At 43.0% G+C, this 16,893-nt stretch overlaps 2 protein-coding genes across 4 annotated transcripts in view; one reads left to right on the top strand and one right to left on the bottom strand.

The window, feature by feature from the left end:
* Positions 1-16,893, bottom strand: part of slc38a7 (solute carrier family 38 member 7) — a 103,002-nt gene that overhangs the window by 22,398 nt on the left and 63,711 nt on the right. The window contains exon 13 of one of the 3 annotated variants that reach the window (XR_013886503.1): positions 3,916-4,197. The exons of the other annotated variants lie outside the window; for them this stretch is intronic. The gene's annotated coding sequence lies outside the window, so the exon portion shown is untranslated. Of the gene's footprint in view, positions 1-3,915; positions 4,198-16,893 lie in introns of those variants that run through there. 3 annotated transcript variants of the gene reach the window in all.
* LOC145342066 (lysosomal protective protein-like) overlaps positions 5,331-16,893 on the top strand; it is a 30,672-nt gene continuing 19,109 nt past the window's right edge. Inside the window, exons 1-3 of the mRNA XM_080187267.1 lie at positions 5,331-6,312; positions 15,695-15,806; positions 16,312-16,449. Coding sequence (XP_080043393.1) covers positions 6,158-6,312; positions 15,695-15,806; positions 16,312-16,449 — 405 coding nt within the window. The 5' untranslated portion in view covers positions 5,331-6,157. The remainder of the gene's footprint in view (positions 6,313-15,694; positions 15,807-16,311; positions 16,450-16,893) is intronic.

The raw sequence follows: 16,893 nt of genomic DNA, 5'->3' as shown, positions 1-16,893 counted from the left end.
GTTAAGTTACAACGATGATATCACAATATTCAGGGACTGCTTTATGACATCACTCAAGCAGTGCCAAGCAACCAGCCTCCCTGGATACTGATTATTATGGGCTATTTTGAGTTCAGAAAGGGAAATGGAATTGGTGTGTGGAATTTATCAGGGTGATAACAATGTCCATTGATCCTCACTCTTCACTCTCTCTCTTCCTCAGGGAGCTGGACACATGGTACCACAGTGGGCACCAGCACGAGCCCTGAAGATGTTTGAATCCTTCCTCTCCAACTCTGCATATTAATTGGGCTACAGCTTGTCCTCACAGTGTGTTGCCTTGCTACCTTATTGCCTTATTCTCACTTAATTGTTAAATGTTTATCTCTCTTTTTTACACAAACAGCTCAGGTTGTTGCTAATTGAGCAAAATAGGTTTTTTGCAATCTCAAGATTGCTAATCATTGGAATATCCAAACTAATCAGTTCTTCAAGATAATTGTTAAATGTGATTGTTTACAATGGTCAGAATGCTGAATAAACTCAACAATTTCAATTTCTCCAGAAAGGAACTTTTGATGTCTTTACTGCACAAGCTGGATGGCCACATTTTAGGAAGTGATGTGATTGCACTGGAGAGAGTGCAGGGGACATTCACCGGTGTGTTGTCTGGGCTGGAGTGTTTAAGTTATGAAGAGAGGCTTACTGGGCTGGGGCTGTTTTCCTTAGAGCAGAGAAGGCTGGGGGGGGGAACCTGATTGTTGTGTACAAAATTGAGGGACAGAGATAGGGTATATAGGAAGAAACATTTCCCCTTAGTAGAGGGGTCAATAAGCAGGGGGCATAGATTTAAGGTAAGAGGCAGGAGAATTAGAGGGGATTTGAGGAAAAGCTTTTTCACCCAGTGTGTGGTGGGAAACAAACTCTCTGCCTAAAAGAGTGGTCGAGACAGGAATCCTCACATTTAAGAAGCACTAAGATGAGTACTTGAAATGCCACAGCATTCAAGCTATGGACCAAACGATGGAAAATGGGTTAGAATAAATATGTGTTTGACGGCCAGCATGGAAAGAATGGGCTGAAGAGCTTCGTCTTGTACTGAAAAAGTCTTGAATTCTTCCTTGTACAGTGGAAAAAAAAAGCTGAGTTTAGCTTCATGTGAGGGGAAATGTGCTCTTCTGGGGTCTTCCCCATCCCCCCCCCAGAGGCATCGCTGTGAGGGGGCAAGAGAGAGGACGTAAGTAAGTGCTTCATGGGACCTCAGAGACCCCCTGCCAGACTCCCTGTGAGGAGCATGAGGGCCCCTGCAAGCTCCTTGCAGGGGGTTGAGTTATAAGCACTCAACAGTTTAACTTTCCTTCTTCAGTCCTGCAATGTATTGTCAGCTTGGATCACACAGCTTTGGCCTTCGAGGTGAAAGCTACCACTCAATGAGTAATTCCTAGAAATATATTCTTCAAACATAAAAATAACATGGGGAGCAGGAGTTTGGGGGAAATACAACAGTAACATTTGCTCCCAGTCAAATTCACTCCTATCCGCAAACAGGACCCCAACCTTCTTTTCATTGCCATTTCGACACGCCATCCAGCTCACTTGTCCACGTGTCCATCCTTGGCCTGTTGCAATGTCCCAGTACAGCCCAATTTAAACTGAGGAACAGCGCCTGATCTTCCATTTAGGCACTTCACAGCCTTCCAGACTGAACAGAGTTCAACAACTTCAGAGCACAAACTCTCTCCTCCACCTTCGCTCCACTTCCATTTATTTAATTCCATTTATTACCTTATTAATCCATTTTTATGACTTTAAAATTTGAAATATCATAAAAATATAAAATCATAAAAATATAATTTCTTCCATTGTTTGATTTGTCCAGTTCTGAATCTTACTTTCTATTTTGTTCCCCTCTGCTTCCCCTGTCCCACCACTTGTGTTTACCTTTACATTATAAGACACAAAAAATGCCATAAGTGGTGGGGAACTGAGGTACAAAGGAGAGTGAGGAATTATTTGCAGTTATTATTGATGGAATAGTCCTGGAGAAACAAGTACGATTAAAGTTGACAAATCCCTAGTGCCTGATAGCCTACATTCTAGGGATGTAAATAGATAATGACAGGAATGGTAAATGCCAATAATATAGGGCATTGATGAGACCACACCAGGAATACTTTGTGCAGTTTTGATCTCCTTACCTAAGGAAAGATGTATTTGCCTTGGAGAAGATGCACCTGAGGTTCACCAAATTGGTTCCAGGAATGAGAGAGCTGTTCTTTGAGGAGAGTTTCAGTTTAAATGCCTGATACTCCCTGGAGTTCAGAAGAATAAGAGATCTTAACAAAATAGATAAGGTTTGGAGGGTTTTTTCAGAGAGGCTGTTCCCACTGGCTGAAGAATCTAGAATTCAGAGACATAGCCTTAGAATAATTATGTGAAGAGAATAATCTTCATTCAAATGGGGTTGTGTATCTTTGGAATTGAACTTTATTTGGCACTTAATGATACTCTCCCCCAATCTATAACCTCAATGCACCGCCACCCCCCTCCAAATCTACAATCTCTACAAATCTACTTGTTTTACTTTGGAGCTTCCAGGGATTCCCTTGAATGTTTGCATAAGATGTGCATGTTATTGATGTTTTTCTCTTTTAATCCACAGGTGCTTCAGTCTGCCTTGTTGTCCAACAAGGGGCATACACGCAGTGGGTCGTGCTAGGGCTGCTCTTCGATGTTTCGAGAGTAGCCTAGTGCTTCACGTCGTTAGTGTACGCTTAAACTGAACCAGCTGATGGGCAACATGACAGCTCAGTGACTATCACTGTTTGCTGTGCAGATACATGGATTTGGGCCAGTGTCTGTGGGAGTTTGCGCATTCTCCCCGTGCTTGCGTGGGTTTTCTCCAGGTGCTCCGGTTTCCTCCCACACCTCAAAGATGTGCTCTTAGGCTGACCGGTGTAACAAATTGTCTCTAAATTAGTCTCCCCTCAACCTGGTGCCTGGGTGGAAGAGGGGACTCACAACATTGAAATGGCGGCGTAGGCTCGTTGGGCCAAAGGGCCTGTTTCCTGCGCTGTGTTGTTCTTTGTTCTTAATCTCAATAGAGCCTCCTTTCCTCCAGTCTACAAACCCAATAACCTCCTCCTCCAGTCTACAATGCCAATAGACCTCTCCTCCAGCCTACAATCCCAAGAGACACTTCCTCCAGTCTGCAATTCCAATAGACTCCTACCCCAGTCTGCTGGGGTGCATTATAGACCCCGACAATCACATTTTGATTTGACGTGTCTTAAGTTTCCTTTGTAATTTTTGTTTTTGTTCGGGCCGTTCCCCCTCCTTTTGGGGAGCCGCCCCCTTTTTCTTTGTCCTAATGTAATTTTCAGTTTGTTTACTTGGTCTGACCGAAAAATACTCCTCCCCCAGTCTATTATCCCAATAGGCCCCTCCCCCAATTTACACTCCAACAGAATCCCCCCCAGTCTGCAATCCCAATAGCCCCTCCCCCAGTCTACAATCCCAATAGACCCCTTCCCCAGTTTACAATCCCAATAGGCCCTCTTCCCATCTGAAATGCCAAAAGATAACTCCCCCAGTCTACAATTCCAATAGACTTCTCCCCCAGTCTACTGTCCCAATAACTCTTCCGCCAATCTACAATCCCAATAGACCCTTCACCAGACTACAATCCCTGTAGACCCCTCCATTAGTTTACAATTCCAGAAGGGTTAGGAATAAGTAGTCCAACTGGAAAGGAACATTTATTGCAGAATGCAAAGTAAAACAACGACCATGATGTAAAACACTCTAATCCCTGTCGCTATTTTTGGCAAAACAAATAAACTAAATTAAACAAACTGAAGGATAAAGCATGAAGGGGAAGAAAGCAAAATAAAGAACAAAAATGAATCTTAAATCATTAAATTGAAAGGTGATTAAAAAGGTCAATAATACACTCCAATCCTTGTGGTGTCCAACAGTGGAGAAGGTCTCAATGGAGCGTGTGGACACCGCATGCTCCTTTTCCATGGACACTCAGCTGCAAATGTAGTCACGCTAGATGGGTAGTCAGGTTAGACAACCATCCCTGTTGTCCACTACCTGGATCTGGTTCGAATCATAGCATAGAATCATAGAATCCCTGCCGTGCAGAAGGAAACTTATGGCAAGCTTTGTCAGGCCCAGGAGCAGGTTCACGAAGAGGTCCTCCACACTGGGTGCCTGTAGATTAATTTCCAAAGTAACAACATCTTTTCATTTAATTGTATAATGATCACCATTTTCTAGAGGATCTTTTTCTTTATGATTACTGAACGTGTTCATTGTAATTAATATTATTGGCTATTTTTGCAGGGACAAATGGCCCAGGAATATGATAAAATTCTACTGGAATTCTTCATGGATATAACTAGTAGAGTTGATGAGGGGGCCCAGTTGTTTAGACTTTCAGAATGCTTTTCAAGAAGTCACAATAAAACATTAGGCTGTAAAATTAAAGTGTATGAGATTGGGGATAGTGTATTGAGATGGATAGATAACTGGCTGGCAGACAAGAAACGGTAGGAATAAATGGAAAGCAGTGACTAGTAGGGTACCACAGGGATTGTGTATAATTCTGGTTGCCACACTACTGGAAGGATGTTGATGCATTGAAAAGGGCGCAGAAGAGATTTACCAGAATGTTGCCTGATTTGGACGATATGGACTATGAAGAAAGGGTGAACAAACTTGGATTGTTTTCATTGGAGGATGGATGAGGGGGAGACCTGATAGACGTTTACAAGATTATGAAAGGCGTGGATAGTCAGTCTTTTGCCCAGTGTCGAAGGGTCAATTACTCGGGCATAAGTTGAACGTGAGATGCAGAAAATATGAGATACAAGGGGCACATTTTTCACTGAAGGTGGTAAAGGTCTGGAACGTGCTGCCAGAGAGGGTGGTGGAAGCAAATTCCATAACATTCAAGAGGCATCTCAATAGGTATATGAATTGACAGGGAATAGAGGGATAGGGATCATATAAAAGCAAAAATGAGGGGCATCTCTGTCAGCACAGACTTGGTGGGCTGAAAGGCCTGCTTCTGTGCTGTATTGTTTTTGACAGTGCTGGAACCCCAGCTTTCACAATATATATTAATAATTTAGATGAGGGAATTAAATGTAATATCTCCCAATTTGCAGATGACACAAAGCTGCATGGGAGGGTGAACTGAGGGGATGCAGAGATGCTTCAGTGTGCAGGATGCAGAAATGATGTTCCTAATGGTGGGGGTGGCCAGAACCAGGGATCGTTGGTTAAGGATATGGGGTTAACATTTTTATAACTGAAATGAGGAGATATTCTTTGCTCAGAAAATGGAAAGCCTGTAGAATTTGCTACCACAGAAAGCAGTTGAGGTCAAAGCATGTATGTTTTCAAGAAGGATTTGGATATCACTCTTAGGCCAAAAGGGGATCAAAGGATATGAGGGAAGAAGGGATTGGGTGATTGAGTTGCATGATCAGACATGATCAAAATGAATGCTGGGGCAGATTCAAAAGGAAAAATCATCCCCTCCAGCTCTTATTTTCTACATTCTTTTAGATTGCAGAGGTTCAAAAAGGCAACTTACCACCACCTCCTCAAGGGCAATAGGGGATGAGTAATCAATGCTGGCCTCACCACTTTCACTCCCACATCACAAAAACAAAGTTAAAACCTCAATTAGTGATTATGAACTATTTTGGGACACCTTGAACATGATAGTGTTTCACAAATAGCAGCCTTTCTATAATTGGGTAGTTGTTGGGCAAACATAGTTTGGAATATATGGCAATGGTTGAAAGGAGCATGAGATATTATCTACTTTCCTTATCATGTATTTAAAGTACACGTCGAGGACACAGGTTATCTAATTTACTTAACCAAAACTACTGAGGCCTTTCCCAGTAAAAGTCACAGATTGTTATCTGTGTTTACATCATTTCAATATTTGTTTTCAGACCTACTGATTTAATTCCCCATCGTCTGTTAATATTGTAACTCCCTGTCTCTTTTATCATTTACAATCAGTCTTGTGATTATCCCGTTCTGAGCCTGGATTATATAAGGAGTTGTCCACCCCCAGCCAGCACATTACTGAGATCCTCCAGGTTGTGGCTGTTAATCTCTCGGTCTCACTCTCTCCACCTGCTTGGCAGTCATGTGGTGGGGTTTGCTGTTGCTCTGTGTGAGCAGCGCCCTAGGATATTACAACCAGGATGAAATCCTGTCCTTGCCAGGTCTGAACACCAAACTCAACTTTAGACAGTGGTCAGGGTACCTAGAGGCATCTCCTAGCCAACATCTACATTACTGGTAAGTGAATGGGGCTCCACATAGTTGGCATGCTGGATACCCTACCCTGGCATTGGGGACAGAATAGAACTAGTGCCTGACAGTCCCCAGTCTCCTGAACTCTTAATGGATGAAGGTCCAGAATAGATTGCTGGTCTGTTAAAGTTGGATATTATAATGGGCTTGCTCATGAGATGAGGTTGGGGGAAATTGTGATTGAGAGAGATTGTGCAGCTTTTACTGCTTCTAATTACTTTTTATTTAATCCCTCAGTGATACCCTTCACTGTTCAATACCCCATTGGCATCTAGCATTTGTGAATGAATGTTTGGAGGGTGGGGGGATCTGATTGTAGGATATATCCAGGAAGAGTCAAAGTGGAGAATAAAGAAAACATCTTGCATTTATATTGCACTTTTCTTGATTATTGTTCATCTGAAAATGAATTACAGAAGTATTTTTGAAGTGTAACCACAGTTGTAATGTAGGAAATGGAGCAACCAATTTGTGCACAGCAAGCTCCCACAAACACCAATGTATAATGAACAGATAATCTGTTTTTCTGATGGTGATTGAGGGAGAAATATTGGCCAAGGTAGTGGAGCGAGCTCTCCATTCTACTTCAGTGGGATCCTTCAGGTCAACCCAAAAAGACAGTGACTTGGTTTCACATTTCATCTGAAAGATGATACTCTGTCCGTACTGCATTCCCTTCACTGGAGTGTCAACTGTCATTTCTACTTGACAATAGCCCATTGACCTACTATTGTCTCCATGGATTTACTGAATATTTCCAACATTTTCTGGTTTATTTTAATATTAGTTTAAATATTCAATTCCTGGGGTTAGGACCTAAACACAGGACCTTGTGACTAAGAGATGAGTGGTCTCAACTGAGCCTCAGTTGACACAAAGGAGGAGGAAGAATTAGTCTTTCAAAACCAAAATTCTGCAGTCTAACCTATGCTTCCCCCTTCTTCCTCACCCCTATTGCTCATTTTTCACTCCCTCCTCCTGGAAATGGTATCATGTGTGTTGATAGGCTGCAAAATTCTGGCACTATCTTAAATGAAGATGATTGAAGAGATATATTTGAGGAGGTTTTAGCCTATGTTAGGAGCTATAAATATAGTGTGATGGGATTAGTATTGTTCAGTTATATTGCATTGTGGTTAAAATAAATTAGGTTATTTGCTATTATTAATTTTCAACTTTACTTCTCCAACTAATTTCTGGCCAGCCGCCCAAGTTCTATCCAGTTTTCTAGATATTAGTTAAGGGGACAGTGGAGGAAAATAGCGCTTTGGTGCTCAACTGTGATTGATCTAAATAGAAGCTCAGTATTGAGGGGCTGAATGGCCTACTTCTGCTCCTATTTCTTATGTTTCTACCCTCCACAAACCTAGTGTCATTCACTACACTGCTGCCTATGTCCTTACTCATGGCACGTCCATTTCACCCATCACCCCTATGCTAACTGACTTGGATGGGCAGTGTCTAAATTTTGAAAATTTCAAACTTGTTTTCAAATCCCTCCATGGATCACCTTGAACCAGCGCCCCCTTGAAATTAACATTTCTACCCTGGGCAAAAGCATCTGATTATCCATCCTGTATATGCCACTCATAATTTTGTAGACCTCTATCAGGTCTCCCCACAGCCTCCATTTAACCAGTGAAAACAATCCTAGCTTATTCAACTTCTCTTCACAGCCAATACCCTCAAGATCAGGCAATATCCTGGTGAACCTTCTCTCAAAGCTTTTACAGCCTCTGGTACTGTGGTGACCAGAGCTGTACACAATATTCCAAATGCAGTCTAACCAAGGTTTTATATAGCTGCAAAATGATTTCCCAACTCTTGCACTCAATGCCCCAGCCAATAAAGGCAAGCATATGATATGCCTTCTTAATCACCTTGGCCACCTGTGTGGTCACTTTTAGGGAACTTTGGACCTGCATGCCCAGATCCCTCTGTATGTTAATGTTCCTAAGAGTTCTGCCATTTATAGTGTAATTCATTCGTAAATTTGATCCTCCAAAATGCATTTGTCAGGATTAAACTCCATCTCTGTGCCCAAGTCTCCAATCTATATAATATATATATATTTAAGCTGTTGTACCCCCTGACAATCCATGGCACTATCAGCAACTCCACCAATCTTTGTGTCATCTGCAAACTTACTAATCAGACCACCTACATTTTCCTCCAGATCATTTATATATATACATATACAACAAACAACAGAGGTCCCAGCTGATCCCTATGGAACATCATTAGCTACAGATTTCCATTCTGAAAAACCGCTACTCTCTATCTTCATGACCAATCCAGTTCTGTATCCATCTAGACAACACACCCAAATCCCATGTGATATTAGCTTTTGCATCAGTCTGCCATGTGGGACCTTGTCAAGCACCTTACTAAAGTCCATATAAACTACACACACAGCCCTTCCCTCATCAATTATCTTTGTCACCAATTCAAAAAATTCAAGCAAGTTGGCAAGACATGATCTTCCTTATAAAAAACCATGCTGCCTGTCACTAACTAGTCCATTTTCTTCTAAATATGCAGATATCCTGTTTTTCAGTATCTTCTCCAAAAACTTCCCCACCACAGAATCAGGCTCAGCAGTCTAAAATTTTCTGGGATTATTCCTGCTTCTTTTCTTAAATAAGGGAACAACATTGGCTATTATCCAGTACTCTAGAGCTTCATCTGTGGTCAAAGAGAATGTAAAGATATCTGTTAAGGCCTCAGCTAATTCTTCCCTTGCCTCCTGCAGTAGCCTGGGATAGATCCCATCTGGCCCTGGGACTTGTCTACATTAATGCAATTTAGAATATTCAACTCTTCCTCCTCTGATATATTGACATTCTCTGGAGCGTTCACACATCCATCCGTGACCTCAACATCCATCATGTCCTTCTCTTTGGTCAATACTGATAAAGTACTCACATTAAGGATGTCATCCACTTCCTATGGTTCCACATATAATTCCCCCCCATTGTCCTCGAGTGGGCCTATTCTTTCTCTTGCTACTCTCTTGGTTATGATATATGCATTAAAAAGCTTTAGGATTCTCCTTGACCCTGTTTGCCAAAGACATTTCGTGGTCCCTTTTAGCCCTCCTAATTCCACACTTAAGTTCCTTCCTACTTTCTCTATACTCCTCAAGAGCTTAGTCAGTTTTTAGTTGTCTAAACCTATCTATCACAAGCTTCCTTTTGACCAAGCTGAGAATTTTTTCCTTGTCATCTATGGTACCTGAATCCTACCATGTCTATCCTTCATGTGCATGTCCTGTTCTTCCATCAGCTGGCCTTTAAAAGCCTCCCACATGGCAGGCATAGTTTTGCCCTCAAATTGCTGCTCCCAGTCCACATTCCAGACCAATTCGGATGTATTTGGCCCTTGCCCAATTAAGCAGCCTCATCTGAGGGCCACTCTTGTCCTTATCCATGACTATCTGAAATCTTATTTAATTATGGTCGCTAAGCCCAAAATGAAACATTGATCACCTGGCCTGGCTCATTCCCCAGTACCTAGTATGGCCCCCTCCCTGGTTGGATTACCAACATACTGTATCAAAAAGCCCTCCTAGACACTTCTAACAAATTGCTCTGCATCAGACCCACTGGTGGTAAGGTGGTCCCAGTCTATATGGGGTAAGTTAAAGTCATTCACAACGATCCTGCTTTTTTCTCACCCTTTCAGTGTCTGACTACAAAACTGCTGCTCTATCTCCTGTGGGCTGTTAGAAGGTCTACAGTACACATCCAACATTGTGATTTCACCCTTCCTACTCCTGAGCTCCACCCATAATGCCTCACTACAAGATCCTCCAATATGTCCTCCCTCAACACAGCTGTAATGTGCTCACTAATCAGCAATGCAACTCTTCCACTCCTTTTGTTTCCCCTTCCGTCACATCTAAACAACAATATCCTGGAGTGTTAAGCGACCAGTTCTGTCCTCCTTTAACCATGCTTCCATAATGGCAGTAACATCATAATTCTATGCAGTAGTCCAGGCTTTCAGTTCATGTCTTACTTGTTATACTTCTTGCATTGAAGCAAGATGTACTCTAGACCTCCAGTCCCTCCAAATCCCACAATTTCCCTCTGTCTGTTCTTACTCTGTACTATGTTTATCTCAGTTTCACTTTCTTCCCCGGTCCCTACACTTCCAGTTCCCAACCACTGCCACGCTAGTTTAAATTCTCTCAAACAGCACTGGCAAGTAATACCCTGCTTTTTTTGATCTTCCTGCCAAAGTGAACTTCACACTTTCCCACATTATATGCCATCTGCCAGATATTTGCCCATTCACTCAACCCATCTGTCTGCACCTTATTTCTGTACTCTTAACAAGATACTTTCCTCCCTTTCTTTGTATCATCTGCAAATTTAGCTACCATATCTTTATTCCTATTACTTAAGTCACTGATATAAATTGTGAAACGTTGAGCACAAATCCCTGCGGGACTCTATTCATCGCATCTGGACAATCAGAAAAAGACCCATTTATGCATACTCTTCCAACCAGCCAATATCTATTTAGGATAGTATATTGTCCCTTATACCAGGAGCTTATATCTTCTGCAATAACTTTGATGTTCATCTTATCAAATGCCTTCTGGAAATCAGAGTACAGTGCATCTACAGGCTTCCCTTTATCCAAAGTGTATAAAGTCTCCTTCAAAGGACTCCAGTAAGTTGGTTAAACACGATTTTCCTTTCACAAGACCATGGTGACTTTTCCAGATTATCTTAAGCTTTTTTAAATGCCCAGCTATAACGTCCTGATGACCAAATCTCATATCTTCATCACAACAGATGTCAAGTTTTGTCTCCCTCCCTCTTGAATATTTGCTTCTTTCCAGTCTGATGGAACTTTGCCTGAACCAGTGTATAAATGTAGAGAGACTGCGCTCTCATGTTCATTCAATCACTGCCTGGCTATTTGAATTTGAACACTATCTATTATAATTCATTAGTTAGTATCTGGACTAAAGTTCCCTATGATGGTCCTTATAACATTTTCCTTGAATTCGGGTGGGAAAGAATGCACTCCAGATTATAGGGTGACAGAAGGTCCATTTATGAAAATACCTGGCAAAGCTGAACCTGAGCAAATATTTGGTTCCAAAAACTCCACAAGAATTAACAGAAACAAGTTTTTGTACGTGTTTGGCGTCAAAGAGAGATGGGTTAGATAGCAAGGTTCAAGTCTTGGACACTTGAGCTTTACAGAGAATGACATTTGAAGATGGAAATAAAACTTGTTCTGAAAGCAGAATCTGTTTGGTGGTGGATGGACTAAAGGAAGACGTGTAAAAGTTCCACTTCAGGTAGAACATCCAAGAACTTTGATAGATGCAAAGGGACTAGGAGTTGAATCATCAGATAAATGATGGGGATTTGCATATTGATTGGTTGACCCATGTTGGACGCGGGGGGCTCGAGGAAGAGTTCTTGGAATGCTGCCGGGATAGTTTCCTGGAACAGTGTGTGTTGGAGCCAACGAGGGAGCGAGCTATCTTGGATCTGGTGCTATGTAATGAGGCGGGTAGAATTAGGGACCTTGTGGTGAAGGATCCTCTTGGGGAGAGTGATCATTGTATGGTGGAGTTTCTGGTGCAGATGGAGGAGGAGAAAGTGGGTTCCCGGACACGCGTCCTTTGTTTGAATAGAGGGGAGTACGGTAGGATGAGAGAAGAATTGGCGAATGTGGACTGGGGGAGCGTGTTGGAGGGAGGGTCTGTTGAGGAGCAGTGGAGGATCTTTAAGGAGATCTTTCTTGGTGCTCAGCAGAAATTTATTCCGATGGTCAAAAAGGATAGTAGGAGGAGAGGTAATAAGCCGTGGATAACAAAGGAGGTGAAGGAAAGTGTTAAACTAAAAGCGGAGGAATTTAGAGTAGCTAAGAGTAGTGGGCGAGAAGAGGATTGGGAGAGGTTTAAATGTCAACAAAGATTGACAAAGAAGGGTAGGAGAAACTATGAAGCTGGGCTAGCGCTTAATATAAAAAAGGATAGCAAGAGTTTTTATAAATATATAAAAAGGAAGAGGCTGGCTAGGGTGAATGTTGGTCCTTTAGAGGATGAGAAAGGAGACCTAGTGGTAGGGGATGGGGATATGGCTAAGGTATTGAATAACTTTTTTGTTTCTGTCTTCACGGAGGAGGACGTGAATAATTTGCCGGGTGTTAGCAATGGAAAGGTGGTAGGACTGGAGGGTCTTAATGACATTACTGTTACTAGAGAGGCGGTGCTCGACAGACTGGAGGGTCTGATTGTGGACAAGTCCCCAGGAACGGATGGAATGCATCCGAGGGTTCTGAAAGAAATGGCGGAGGTGATAGTGGATGCCTTGGTGGTTATTTTCCAGACGTCGCTGGATTCCGGGGAAGTGCCGGATGATTGGAAAACGGCTAATGTTACGCCGTTGTTTAAGAAGGGTGCTAGGCAAAAGGCAGGGAATTATAGGCCGGTTAGCTTAACGTCTGTGGTAGGTAAAATGTTAGAATCCGTCATTAAGGAGGAAATTGCGAGGCATCTTGAAGGGAATTGCTTGATAGAGCAGACGCAGCACGGTTTCATTAAAGGGAAGTCGTGTCTGACAAATTTACTGGAGTTCTATGAGGATGTGTCTAGGGCGGTGGATAGAGGAGAGCCGGTGGATGTGGTCTTTCTAGATTTTCAGAAGGCGTTTGACAAAGTACCTCACAAGAGGTTATTGCAGAAAGTCAGGGGACATGGAGTTGGGGGTAGGGTGTTAGCGTGGATAGAGGGTTGGTTGTCAAATAGGAGGCAGAGAGTGGGGGTCAACGGGTGCTATTCGGATTGGCGGCTGGTGACTAGTGGAGTGCCCCAGGGGTCGGTGCTGGGGCCTCAGCTTTTTACCATTTATATAGATGATCTGGAGGAGGGAACCGAGTGTAGGGTGTCGAAATTTGCTGATGACACCAAGATTGGGGGAACGGCAAATTGTGCGGAGGGTGTGGAGAGTCTGAAGAAGGATCTAGATAGGCTGGGCGAATGGGCCAGGAAATGGCAAATGGAATTTAATGTTGGCAAGTGTGAGGTGGTCCACTTTGGTAGGAAGAATGGTAGGAAGGACTATTACTTACGGGGCGAAAAACTGCAGCAGGCGACGGTGCAGAGGGACCTCGGGGTCCTTGTGCATGACTCGCAAAAACCCAGCTTGCAGGTGCAGCAGGTGGTCAGGAAGGCAAATGGGATGCTGGCCTTCATAGCGAGGGGGATTGAATATAAAAGTAGGGAGGTCTTGCTGCAGCTGTATAGGGCATTGGTGAGGCCGCAGCTGGAGTACTGTGTGCAGTTTTGGGCGCCACACCTGCGCAAAGATATTTTGGCCTTGGAGGGAGTGCAGAGGAGGTTTACTAAGCTGATACCGGAGTTGAGGGGGTTGAGCTATGAGGAGAGGCTGAATAAACTGGGCTTGTACTCGTTAGAGTTTAGAAGAATGAGGGGAGATCTCATTGAGACGTATAAGATGATGAATGGGATGGATAGGATAGAGGTGGAGAGACTCTTCCCGCTCAAAAAAGACAGTAGGACTAGGGGGCACAGCCTCAAGATAAAAGGGGGGCGGTTTAGAACGGAGTTGAGGAGGAACTTCTTCACTCAAAGGGTGGTGAATCTCTGGAATTCTCTGCCCGTTGAAGTGGTGGAGGCTGCCTCGCTAAATATTTTTAAGACGCGGGTTGATGGGTTTTTGATAAGAGAGGGGATTAAGGGTTATGGGGAGAGGGCGAGAAAGTGGAACTGAGCAGCGACAGATCAGCCATGATCTTATTGAATGGCGGGGCAGGCTCGAAGGGCTAGATGGCCTACTCCTGCTCCTATTTCTTATGTTCTTATGTTCTTATGTAATCCTTATCCTTTTACTTCAATGCAGGTGCAGGGATCAGGAGCCAGAGAGACACCTAGTCAACAATTCTTATTCATCATCTACTAAAGAGAGGCACCTGTTTAATATCTTTACTCTGCACAATGACAACTAAAATATGATACTTTCTATTCTATGCATATTCTGTATGAAGGGTGAATAAAGTAGAACTATAGAACCAATACAGTGCAGAAGGAGGTCATTCAGCCCACTGATCCTGCAATGATTGTCTGAAAGAACACCTGCATCATGAAATACAAAACAAACAGTTTCCATGCAAGACTCATTGGCCTTATGCAAATGTATAGGAGATATGGATGACACTGGAATTTTACTAATCCAAAATAAAAAAAACTGAATAACTAGTTAAAAAAATGTGGAATCAGAGTTGATCTCATTGAAACGTCAAAGATTCTGAAGAGGCTTGATATGGTAGACATTGGGAGATTGTTTCATGGATTGGGTAATCTAGAAGAGTCTCGGGATAAAGGGATGATCATTTAAGGCTGAGACAAGTAGAGGTGTCTTCACTCAAAGGGTTGTGAATCTTTGAAATTTTCTACCCAGAGGGTTGTGGATGCTCCATCATGCAATATATTTAAGGCTGGGATAGACAGAATTTTGGTCTCTGGTGAAATCGATGGATACGGGGAGCAGCTGGGGAAAAGGAATTGAAGCCCACGATCAGCCATGATAGTCTTGAATAATGGACCAGACTCGATGGGTTAGACAGTCTACTCCTGCTCCTATTTCTTGTGCTCAGATCTGTACCTCAATTCACTCTCCTCATCTTTACTTCATCGCATTTGATGTCCCAGCATAACAGAACTCCAGGGGTCTCAGTTCTGAATGCTTCAACTGTCCTCCCCAATCCCTAGCCTTCTTGGCCTCAAGATTTCCATTACCCTTTGATTGATGAACTACTTCCTAATTTCACTCTTGATGGGTGATCTACAAAAGGAAATTGATTCTCCATATCTGCCCTGTTAAACCCTTTTCACATATTAAAGACCTCAATTACATTGCTTTGTTGTAAAAATCTTAATAATATAAACAGAATCATGCTTTCAGAAGACTAGGGCCAGATGGGTGATTCTCCAATCCAGTGACCACAGACAGAGTAGAGAAGGAAAAATGGTTCCCATTGGCTCAAGGATCAAAAAAACAGAAGACATTGATTTAAAAATCATTGACAAAAAAGAGCAACAAATATTTGGACACACTGAGTGGTGAAGATCTGGAATGCACTGCCTGAAGAAATTGGATAATTATTTGAAGGGAAAGGATTGGCAGGTTTCCAGAGGTCACGCAGGAGAGTGGAACTAGTTGAGTAGATCTCACAGAGAGTTGGTGTGATTAAAAGTGGATGAATAGCTTCCTCCCTTTGCTGGAACCATTTAAGGATCCTGATGTGCCTTATCTCTCCATGCTTTTCCATGGTCCCCAGAACAGACACTCATTCCAACTTGTTTTGGCTCCTGCAGGTTTGTGACATCCCAGCGAGACCCAGTCAATGACCCTGTGGTCCTATGGCTGAATGGTGGACCTGGGTGCAGTTCCTTAGATGGATTACTCACTGAAAATGGACCTTTGCATGTAAGTACTTGCCTCACTGAAAGGTGAGGATTGAGTTTTACTGTTGGTTAACCTCAGAAAAGACTTGAGGCTTAAAATGTTGGCTTTAAATCTCTTTTGGCCAAGTGGAAAGGGAACATCTAGGGTTCCTGATTCTGTCAATGCCTGCCTATCATCCTGAAGATTGGAAAACCTAAGTCCTTGTTTTGCCTTCCCAATGCCAGGACATGCATTTGGGATGGAACCTGGTCAGTCTAGCTCAGTGGTGTACACAGTGTGGTATATTTATACTCTACACCCTGATGGTTCAGAGTTTTGATTTGAAATAGAGAAACGTGCACTGTGTGAACAGGAGGTAAAAAGCCAAAAGTTCGTGAAGGCTGCTTTGTGTAGTATTCTGTGGGTCTGGGGGAGGTTAAGAGGTGATGGGGGTGTTACATTGGAGTGTAGGAGGTTTGGCAAGTTGGGTAATGCAGATTCAGGTCAATAGGTGACATCCTGTTAACTCCAGTGTGTTTGCTTTCAGGTGAATGATAACAGTCGCACACTCTACATCAATGAGTACAGCTGGAACAAGGTGGCCAATGTTCTGTACCTGGAATCTCCGGCTGGGGTTGGCTTCTCCTATTCTGATGATCAAAACTACGCCACCAATGATATTGAGGTACTGTGCTCATCCTGCCACCACTACGAGAACTTCCTAGGTGGTAAGAGCTGGTTACTGCTGGCTGGGTCACCCGGGGTAAAAATGTGCCTGCAAATTCCAAAACACTAATCATTTGAAATCCAGGGCCATTTATTTCTTGCATCCAACAATCAGTGCATCACACAAGGTAGCTGCTTGAGCAGCAGGTGTTGACTATCCTATCCAGACTGTTAATTGAGATGGACTATGAAGAGAGGCTGAATAGACTGGGTTTGTACTCGTTGGAGTTTAGAAGGATGAAGGGAGATCTTATAGAGACGTATAAGATAATGAAGGGGATGGATAGGGTAGAGGTAGAGAGATTCTTCCCGCTCAGAAAGGACAGCAGGACTAGAGGGCACAGCCTCAAAACAGAGTGGGGGGGGGGGGGGGCAGTTTAGAACGGAGTTGAGGAGGAACTTC

The sequence above is a fragment of the Carcharhinus amblyrhynchos genome, chromosome 4 (assembly GCF_965287045.1).
Source record: "Carcharhinus amblyrhynchos chromosome 4, sCarAmb.v2.hapA, whole genome shotgun sequence".
In the NCBI taxonomy this organism is placed as follows: Eukaryota; Metazoa; Chordata; class Chondrichthyes; order Carcharhiniformes; family Carcharhinidae; genus Carcharhinus; species Carcharhinus amblyrhynchos.
Note: the sequence above shows the minus strand (reverse complement) of the source record. Positions and strands in the feature narration are given on the sequence as shown.